Source organism: Triticum aestivum, chromosome 3D (assembly GCF_018294505.1).
Source record: "Triticum aestivum cultivar Chinese Spring chromosome 3D, IWGSC CS RefSeq v2.1, whole genome shotgun sequence".
Taxonomy (NCBI): domain Eukaryota; kingdom Viridiplantae; phylum Streptophyta; class Magnoliopsida; order Poales; family Poaceae; genus Triticum; species Triticum aestivum.
Window position 1 is genome coordinate 69,942,560 of NC_057802.1, and position 10,639 is coordinate 69,953,198.

Below are 10,639 nucleotides of genomic sequence, written 5' to 3' on the forward strand. Positions count from 1 at the left end.
TAACCAGTAAAATATGTCTAGAATACCCATTTCTAGAAAAAAAAAAGGACATCGAACTGGGACAAGTAATATGGATCGGAGGCAGTAGATAACGATTGCGCCAGTCTTCGGTGGAAACTGTGGAACACGAAAAATGGAATGCTTGAGCAGCACAGAAAGAAAAGATATGGACGTCGGGAGCCAAGAGAGGGATAATGTTCCGAGACCAAGACTGCTGCATGTTGTCATTTGTTCCGCTCGGCCGGCAACAGGAAACACACAAGCAACAATCCAGGCGTGGCAGCATAGTTTACACGATTACAACTTCCTTGTAAGAAAGAGATACGTACATCGAACTGGGACACCTCAGATCGTCCGCACCAGCAGCTGTACTCCATCATGCATGCAAATGCAATCTTCCACACAAAGAAACCTCGCAGGAAAACCCATGATTTCCGCGTAGTGGGCAGAAGAAACATGTGAATTCTCCAGCGACTGGCTTCTTCTTCCCGAATGGGAATGGGCCGCGTGTGGATGTCGTGTCACCGGCCACGCACGTCTCGCCCCTCCTCCCTCCCGACTATATAAACCCCTCCTCTCCCCATCGCCTCCTCCCTCCCTTCATCCCCCTCTTCGGCGAGGGCAGCGCACCATCTTATCATATCATTAGATTAGTGCTACTAGTTCCGATTACCCGCACACAAAGCACTCTCTATCACTCTTATCATATACCATCGTCCGGCATCTATCAAGCTCCGTATCGAAGCAAGGTACGCGTCTTGTCCTCCTTAATTGGTCAGCATCTCTCTTCGTGGTTCATCTGAATTTTGCTTTGGTCGTTTGCTGGATGCTAACGCCGGCCGTTCTCGTGTTGCAGAAGGGGTGGTCCTTTGAATCTGGTCGTCGGAGATGACGGTGACACCGCAGATCACGGTGAGCGACGGGAGGCTGGCGGTGCGCGGCCGGACGGTGCTCTCCGGCGTGCCGGACAACGTTACCGCGGCGCACGCTTCCGGGGCCGGGCTCGTCGACGGGGCCTTCGTCGGCGCCACGGCCGGCGAGGCCAAGAGCCACCACGTCTTCACCTTCGGGACTCTCCGGTCAGTATTCTTTGTCCGTGTCTGTTTTTTTTTTGAGAACTTTGTACTCGTGTCTGTTGAGGAAAAGAGATAGTGCTGGATAAATGTGGGGAAGGTGGATGAACACCTGGGCAAACTCTGGAATGCACCATGGATTTCTGAGTTTTTCTTTTCCTCCTGCTCTCTTTTTTCCTATCAATTTTATTTTTTGAGGATTCCTATCAAAATTTAGGAAGTTGATTTCTGAGTACTTCAGCTTAATTTACATTTAGGAAGTTGATTTCTAAATAAAAAAATATCATACTCCAGTTATTTTTATGAATTTTGTTACAGCAGTTTATTATTGGCATAGCTTTTCAACTCAGCTGAATTACATTTCACTGGAAAAATTGTTTGCTGCAGCGACTGCCGATTCATGTGCCTGTTCCGGTTCAAGCTGTGGTGGATGACGCAGCGGATGGGCACCTCCGGCCGCGACGTCCCGCTGGAGACCCAATTCATCCTCATCGAGGTCCCTGCCGCCGCCGGCAACGACGACGGCGACAGCGAGCCGGTGTACCTGGTGATGCTGCCGCTGCTGGAGGGGCAGTTCCGAACGGTGCTCCAGGGCAACGACCAAGACCAGCTCCAGATCTGCATCGAGAGCGGTAATGATCAGGAGCTCCTTTTTACCAGATTAATCTGTGGTTGTGTTTGCACTGGGATCTGTGCTGAATTCTGTTGTGCGTGTGGGTGAGAGCAGGGGACAAAGCGGTGCAGACGGAGCAGGGCATGAACAGCGTGTACATCCACGCCGGCACCAACCCCTTCGACACCATCACCCAGGCCGTCAAGTACATACGTCCTCCTCTTCTTCCTCCGTCACTCGACTAAAATCGAAATCTAAACTGACACGTTGAATGTTCTTTATCTGGAATGCAGGGCCGTTGAGAAGCACATGCAGACGTTCCACCACAGGGAGAAGAAAAAGGTCAGTACAATTTCTATCATGTTCGACCACGTTGATTTGGGCGCGTCCGCGTCCGCGGACGTTTGATGGGCTAAATTTACAGTATTAAGTCCACCGCTCGTATCTTGATTTTTTTGTGTGCTTGTGGATTGGCTTATGCAGGTGCCGTCGTTTGTGGACTGGTTCGGGTGGTGCACGTGGGACGCCTTCTACACGGACGTGACGGCCGACGGCGTCAAGCAGGGGCTCCGCAGCCTGGCGGAGGGTGGCGCGCCGCCGCGGTTCCTCATCATTGACGACGGCTGGCAGCAGATCGGCAGCGAGAACAAGGAAGACCCGAGCGTCGCCGTCCAGGAAGGGGCGCAGTTCGCGAGCAGGCTCACCGGCATCAAGGAGAACACCAAGTTCCAGAGCGAGCAGCAGGAGGAGACCCCGGGGCTGAAGCGGCTGGTGGAGGAGACCAAGAAGGAGCACGGCGTCAAGAGCGTCTACGTCTGGCACGCCATGGCCGGCTACTGGGGCGGCGTCAAGCCGTCGGCGGCCGGGATGGAGCACTACGAGTCCGCGCTGGCCTACCCGGTGCAGTCGCCGGGCGTCACCGGCAACCAGCCCGACATCGTCATGGACTCGCTCTCCGTGCTCGGCCTCGGCCTCGTGCACCCGCGCAAGGTCTACAGCTTCTACGACGAGCTCCACGCCTACCTGGCCGCCTGCGGCGTCGACGGCGTCAAGGTGGACGTGCAGAACATCGTGGAGACCCTCGGCGCCGGCCACGGCGGCCGCGTCGCGCTCACACGCGCCTACCACCGCGCGCTCGAGGCCTCCGTCGCCCGCAACTTCCCCGACAACGGATGCATCTCCTGCATGTGCCACAACACCGACATGCTCTACAGCGCCAAGCAGACCGCCGTCGTGCGCGCCTCCGACGACTTCTACCCGCGCGACCCGGCGTCGCACACCGTCCACATCTCCTCCGTCGCTTACAACACGCTCTTCCTCGGCGAGTTCATGCAGCCCGACTGGGACATGTTCCATGTACACTAATTCTTTCTTTCTTTCTTTCCTTCTGGAGTTTAATTAAAAAAATTCACTGTTTGTTCTGACTTCTGACTGATGGATGGTGCAGAGCCTGCACCCGGCGGCGGAGTACCACGGCGCGGCGAGGGCCATCGGCGGCTGCCCCATTTATGTCAGCGACAAGCCAGGGAACCACAACTTCGACCTTCTCAAGAAGCTGGTGCTCCCCGACGGCTCCGTGCTCCGCGCACAGCTCCCCGGCAGGCCCACGCGCGACTGCCTCTTCTCCGACCCGGCGCGCGACGGTGCCAGGTGCTCACCATCATCCTTCAAAGGAATCCTCCCTCTCTCTGACGTGAATGAAACTCTCCCAGATTCCATCTCAGTGCTGATATGTGATCCCTTGCTTTTCTCTCTCAGCTTGCTCAAGATATGGAACATGAACAAGTGCGCCGGCGTGGTGGGGGTGTTCAACTGCCAGGGCGCGGGGTGGTGTCGCGTCGTCAAAAAGACAAGGATCCACGACGAGGCGCCCGGGACGCTCACCGGCTCGGTGCGCGCCGAGGACGTGGAGGGCATCACCCAGGCCACCGGCACCGACGACTGCACCGGCGACGCCGTGGTGTACACGCACCGGGCGGGGGAGCTCGTGCGGCTGCCCCGGGGCGCCACCCTGCCGGTGACGCTCAAGAGGCTCGAATACGAGCTGTTCCACGTGTGCCCCGTCCGCGCCGTGGCGCCGGACATCTCGTTCGCGCCCATCGGGTTGCTCCACATGTTCAATGCCGGCGGTGCCGTCGAGGAGTGCGTCGTCAGGACGAACGAGGACGACAAGGCCGTTGTGGCGCTCAGGGTGCGCGGCTGCGGCCGGTTCGGCGCCTACTGCTCGCGGAGGCCGGCGAAATGCTCCCTCGACTCGGCTGACGTGGAGTTCGGCTACGACGCCGACACGGGGCTCGTCACGGTCGACGTGCCGGTCCCGGAGGAGGAGATGTACCGGTGGACGCTGGAGATTCGGGTCTAGGCTGGCATGCTCGTGTTCACGATCACGGGGCTGGCTGAGGCGATCTCAGCCGTTGGATTATTTCTTTCCATTGTTGGTGCCTATAGTGCTTAAGAGAGATTGATCGAGAGATAAATATTGCCATGTAGAGAGATTATGCTTTGCTCTATCATTGTGGCAAATGCAATAATGTATCCCTTCTGTACTATCATTAAGATTTGAATGAATGCAATAAAGGATGGTGCTCCTTGTAAATCGATTACTTTCATGATTCACATTAATTCTAATTCTCTAAAAAAAACAATTATTGAGACTACCCATAGTGGGAGTAACATAGGTAGTAACATCACACATATCTAGGTTAAATAAATGATGTGGCATGCAATAAATGAAGAAAGAGATGAAAGTGGTAACATAGCTAGTTACTACTAGTATGAGTAACATCACACATGAGTAACATCACATATATCAAGGCAAGATGTGTCTATAGCTTAATAAATGAAATGCTCCATGTTACCACACATATGTTACTCCCCACTATATAGGTAGTAACATAGACTAGTAACATGAGCATGTTACTACTCCATGTTACTACCCATTGTGGCTAGTCTGAAGGTGCTCATAGGGATAGGATGTGCGTGTGTGCGTTCATAGGAGTAAGTGTATACGCGTGTATATGAGCGTTTGAGTTTGTACTGTGTTAAAAAAACAATTATGGTAACTCACCATACCCTCGTACATGAAAAACACACACCTTGGTTTTTCAGTAAATGATCCGTAGATCATACAAAACAAAGACAAAACGCCAAAGAACTGTTAGATAATAACGAGAAATAAACGAGACAGAGAGATACAGATTTTTACATGGAAACCCATGCGGAAGAAAACCACGGACGCACGAAGGCGCAATCACTACGAGGAGGAGTATTACAAGCACGAGACGACAGGCCGTCTTAGGTGCGACTACATGAAGTATATATGAGGGGCAACACATAGGAGTTCTTGTAGGACAAGTAAACGAGTTGTACTCGTATGCGTCAACGTCAATGCAACGCCCACACCGGTTGTACTACGTCCAGTCCAACACAATACTATAATTTGGATCATAATTTAACAATCTCCACCTTGAGCCAAATTCCATTCAATAGTCAAAGAAAGTGAATAACTCCATCCAAATCAGCATAAACACCTTGTACGTCAAAGTCCATAGGACTAGTGAGAAATACTAACTAAGCCTGAGCGAAGCTCAAACTTATTGGTAGGAACTGGCTTTGTCATCATGTCAGCAGGATTATCATGAGTATTTATCTTGCATACCTTCAAATCGACTTCACCAGTAACATCTCGAATATAGTGAAATCTGACATCAATATGCTTTGTTTTCTCATGATACATTGGATTCTTTGTAAGATATATAGCACTTTGACTGTCACTAAATACGGTAGGGCAAGATGAATCTCCACAAAGCTCAGTGTATAAACCTCTCAACCAGATAGCTTCTTTGCACGCCTCAGAAATAGCCATATACTCGACATCAGTAGTGGAACAAATCACAATAGACTGCAAAGTTGCTCTCCAACTCACAGCACAACCACCAATGATGAAAACATAACCTGTGAGCGATCTTCTCTTATCCAAATCACCAGCAAAATCAGAATCAACAAAACCAACAAGCCCATCTCCAGTTTTTCCAAACTGTAAATAAGCATTAAAAGTACCACGCAGGTATCTGAAAATCCACCGAACTGCTTTCCAATTGTGACGCCCGGATAATTAAGCTACAGTGATCCCACGCTAATGGTGCCACGTCACCACGGTTACTGCTGCTAATCTATCGTTAGATCAAAACCGGTCCAAAATTCGAATTCAAAGTTTGCTAAATAATAAAAGTTTTGAAACATTAAAATAAAAATGTTCGGTTTGTACTAAATATTACATAGATAAATATGGTGTAGTAAACACATTTTTATAAAATGCCTAAATAATTTAAAATGATTTAAAACAGAAAAGTAAATAAATAAAAGAAAAGAAAATACAAAAATAGAAAAACAAAACCAAAAAAAAGAGAACCCCCACCCACTGGACCAGGCGGCCCACCTCCCAGCAGGCCGGCCCACCTGGCCCAACCGGCCGCCCCCACTCCCTTATCCTCTCCCCCACTTCCCCTAACCCTAACCGAACAGCCACTCCCCCCACTCGCTTTCTCCCTCTCTCCCACGATCCAGATCGGATCGGGGCCCGACCGTGCACGCCGCCTTGCCGGAACGCGACCTCGCCGGACCGCTCCGCCGACGCGCCCTCGACCTCTCCCTCACCGGCCCCATAGAGCCTCGCCGCCCCCTGGTCTCTACATCGTCGGTGAGGCCGGCTCCCTCTTCCCCCTCTGTCCCTTGCACGCCGCCGCCCCGTGCCGTGGCCTCGCGCTCGCCTTCGCACCTCCCCGTGCCGTCCCGTACGCCCGCCGCGGCCACCGTGTCGCCCCGCCTTCCGCAACTACTTTTGACGCTCACGCTCGCGCGCTTGGCCGTGGACGCGGTCACCGCTCCGGCCATGACTGTGCCCGCCTCCACTGCTGCTCCATCCACCCCCCTGAGCCTTGCAGCGCGCACGCCCGACCCACGCCCCGCGCCACCAGGCTGCGGCCCTGCTCCCTGCCGACCCCTACCCCGCCTGCAGCCCGCTCCCCTGCACACCGTTCGGGGCCGCGCCCAGCGTGCCCTGCACGCGCCCACCCGCGCCCCTTGGCCGCGCCCTGCCTCGCCCACGGCCACCGCTACCAGTTGCCTCTGTCTCGTGCCAGTGGCTGGCGCCCAGCCCCCTGTTGACCTGGGCGTGCCAGCGCCCGTAACCCGCTTGCCCGCTAAGGCCCCCACTGGCCCTATGACAAGTGGGGCCCAGCCCCTGAACTTTAATAAAAAAAAGAGAAGTTTTAAAATAAATAAATAAAAATATAATAAATTAATTAATTAAAAAATTAATTAACTTAATTAATTTTGTATTAGATTAACCTAATCATTTTAGTTAACTAATTAACCATGTTTAATTAACCTGAGACTATGACAAACGGCCCCCACGTGCCAGGGTTAACCTAGTCAACCTGTAGACCTGCTGACATCATGCTGATGTCATGCTGACCCAATAATTACCTTTTCTAATTAATTAAAATCTGTTAATTTCAAAATTGAATTAAAACTTGAAAAATTAATATAAAATAAACCGTAGCTCAGATGAAAATACTTTGTACATGAAAGTTGCTCAGAACGACGAGACGAATCCGGATACGCAACCCGTTCGTCCGCCACACATCCCTAGCATAGCAAACACGCAACTTTCCCCCTCCGGTTCATCTCTCCGAAAACGCGAAACACCGGGGATACTTTCCTGGATGTTTCCCCCCTTTGTCGGTATCACCTCCTACCGCGTTAGGATATACCTAGCATCGCGTATTGCCTCGTTATGTTTTGTGATGCTTTGTTTGCTCCGTATTTACTGTTTCTTCCCCCCCTCTTCTCTCCGGTAGACTACGAGACCGACGTCGCTGCTGGTGCCCCGACCGACTACGCTGTTGACGACCCCTCCTTCTTGCTAGAGCAATCAGGCAAGCCCCCCTTAATCACCAGATATCGCCTATTCTTCTCTATACTCTTGCATTAGAGTAGTGTAGCATGTTACTGCTTTCCGTTAATCCTATTATGCTGCATAGCCTGTCTTTGCCACTACTGTTGTTACCTTTACCTGCAATCCTACATGCTTAGTATAGGATGCTAGTTTTCCATCAGTGGCCCTACATTCTTGTCCGTCCGCTGTGCTATACTATCGGCTGTGATCACTTGGGAGGTGATCACGGGTTTATACTATATACTTTATACATTATACATGTGGTGACTAAAGTCGGGTCGGCTCGTGGAGCACCCGCGAGTGATTCACGGATTGGGGGCTGAAAGGACCTTTGTCCCGACGGCCCTCTGGGTGGATCTTTGTGGCAGAGCGACAGGGCAGGTTGAGACCGCCTAGGTGAGAGGTGGGCCTGGCTCTGGTCGGTGTCCGTGGTTACATCAATTAACACGCTTAACGAGATCTTGGTATTTGATCTGAGTCTGGCCATTTGGTCTATACGCACTAACCAACTACGCGGGAACAGTTATGGGCACTCGACGTCGTGGTATCAGCCGAAGCCTTCGCGATGTCAGCGACTGAGCGGCGCGCGCCGGGTTGGACCGCATAACGTGACTTCCTTTAAAATGGAGGTTGCTAGGTCTGCTCTCCGGCCGCGTACGCAACGTGCAGGTGTGCAATGGGCGATGTGCCCAGACCCCTGCGCGCATAGGATTTAGACCGGCGTGCTGACCTCTCTGTTGTGCCTAGGTAGGGCTGCGACGTGTTGATCTTCCGTGGCCGGGCATGACCCAGAAAAGTATGTCCGGCCAAATGGGATCGAGCGTGTTGAGTTATGTGGTGCACCCCTGGAGGGAAGTTTATCTATTCGAATAGCCGTGTCCCTCGGTAAAAGGACGACCCGGAGTTGTACCTTGACCTTATGACAACTAGAACTGGATACTCAATAAAACATACCCTTCCAAGTGCCAGATATAACCCGGTGATCGCTCTCTAACAGCGCGACAAGGAGGGGATCGCCGGGTAGGTTTATGCTATACGATGCTACTTGGTGAACTTAACATCTACTCTCTCCTACATGCTGCAAGATGGAGGTGGCCAGAAGCGTAGTCTTCGACAGGATTAGCTATCCCCCTCTTATTCTAGCATTCTGCAGTTTAGTCCACCGATATGGCCCTTTACACATATACCCATGCATATGTAGTGTAGCTCCTTGCTTGCGAGTACTTTGGATGAGTACTAACGGTTGCCTTTCTCCCTCTTTTCCCCCTTTCCCTTCTACCTGGTTGTCGCAACCAGATGCCGGAGCCCAAGAGCCAGACGCCACCGTCGACGACGACTCCTACTACACCGGAGGTGCCTACTACTACGTGCAACCCGCTGACGACGACCAGGAGTAGTTAGGAGGATCCCAGGCAGGAGGCCTGCGCCTCTTTCGATCTGTATCCCAGTTTGTGCTAGCCATCTTATGGCAACTTGTTTAACTTATGTCTGTACTAAGATATTGTTGTTTCTGCTGACTCGTCTTGATCGAGCACTTGTATTCGAGCCCCCAAGGCCCCTGGCTTGTATTATGATGCTTGTATGACTTATTTTATTCTTAGAGTTGTGTTGTGATATCTTCTCGTGAGTCCCTGATCTTGATCGTACACGTTTGTGTGTATGATTAGTGTACGATTGAATCGGGGGCGTAACAAGTTGGTATCAGAGCCGACTGCCTGTAGGAATCCCCCTTCCACACTCCTTGGCCGAAGTCGAATCTAGACATTGCAAAACTTTTTACTAACATGGCTGTGTGTCTTACGGGCCCACGTCGCCATTGGGTGGTAGTAGGATCTTTTATTCCTCGACCTATACTCTGGGACTCTGACATCTCTTCTATTCGGGTTAAACGATTTTACTAACTCTGACTCTAGGTTCTCGATAATATTTTCTCCCGGAGAGCCCCTTCAGTCCAGATGATCGCCAACTACACCAGAAGATTCGGAAGATACTCTCCAGTGTTCACTCGAGACCTTGTTACCGTTGCTTTTGCAATTCCCTACAACCGTTATCCCTATGGAGAATTACATGCACCTGTCGTCTTACTTTCTTTCCCAGTTGCTCTTGTTATTACAAGATGCATCGAATTATTCTCCAAACTTTTTAAGAATCCTTGAGCTTACTGCCTTGCAGTTCTTTGCCACATGAATACCCCCTACAGATAAATTCTCACACTTACCGAGTATCCGTTCTTCCCTCGTTGTTTATATGATTCACAGGATACATTGAGAGGTTATCTGATCTTTCGGTAATCCTCTGCCCGCTATTGCTCGGCAATTGTGTGCTTGCATTTTGGTTGCGTTCCTTAAGACCAGCAGTATTCATTTACTATCCTTTGTCACTATCATTTTGAGTCCATTGATTCAATAAGTTGTGAATGCTCGCAATCCTCAATCAGATCCTATGATTCCTCCTTCCAGCTCAGACGTCATTTTGAACTGGAGCTAGTTCTCAACCAATCAAATCATCATCAATTGTACCCCTAAGGCTATTCAACTTATCCAGCCCTAATCAGAGTTTTGCTTCGGATCCCTTGATTTGAAAATCATAACTCCTTTGCATTTGAGCTCTGAATTAGTCAGTTGCTTCTATAATCCAATGCCCTTGCATTGTTTCTTCCTCTGGTTGTGTGCCGATGCTCACATCAGCTCCGTTATGGATCATCGGATCCTTTGTTGAAATATCATCCGACAGAGTCCTTCGTATACAAAAACCTTGAGAAGTTCTTCCCTGATACAAAATGCCATTGGTAAATCCTATTCTCGGATTTGGTCAACCATGCTCTGCCTTCGAGCTGGTGATAATTACTCTCGAAGCTTGTGGTATATGTTCCTACGAAGCCCCGATGGGTTGAGCCTATGCCTTCCTTAATTTGTGTGACCCCAGAGTTTTCACGAGTCATACTCTTCTGGTATTTTGCCAGATAAAATTTCAACACTACAACTTCTTCAAAAA

At 50.8% G+C, this 10,639-nt stretch overlaps 1 protein-coding gene across 1 annotated transcript; it reads left to right on the forward strand.

The window, feature by feature from the left end:
* Positions 1 to 437: 437 nt before the first annotated feature.
* On the forward strand, positions 438 to 4,282 carry LOC100682404 (probable galactinol--sucrose galactosyltransferase 2). The gene is made up of 8 exons (XM_044499769.1): positions 438 to 749; positions 857 to 1,079; positions 1,461 to 1,705; positions 1,801 to 1,891; positions 1,980 to 2,028; positions 2,170 to 3,042; positions 3,134 to 3,336; positions 3,445 to 4,282. Exons 2-8 carry the CDS (start codon positions 889 to 891, stop codon positions 4,046 to 4,048), a joined length of 2,256 nt encoding a protein of 751 aa, XP_044355704.1. The 5' UTR covers positions 438 to 749; positions 857 to 888; the 3' UTR covers positions 4,049 to 4,282.
* The last annotated feature ends 6,357 nt before the right edge of the window (positions 4,283 to 10,639 follow it).

Excerpts from the sequence above, each read along its gene's own strand:
- LOC100682404 (XM_044499769.1), top strand. The coding sequence starts at position 889 with ATGACGGTGACACCGCAGATCACGGTGAGCGACGGGAGGCTGGCGGTG. Across the intron at positions 1,706-1,800 it reads CCAGATCTGCATCGAGAGCG|GGGACAAAGCGGTGCAGACG; the intron begins GTAATGATCAGG and ends GGGTGAGAGCAG. Across the intron at positions 1,892-1,979 it reads ACCATCACCCAGGCCGTCAA|GGCCGTTGAGAAGCACATGC; the intron begins GTACATACGTCC and ends TCTGGAATGCAG.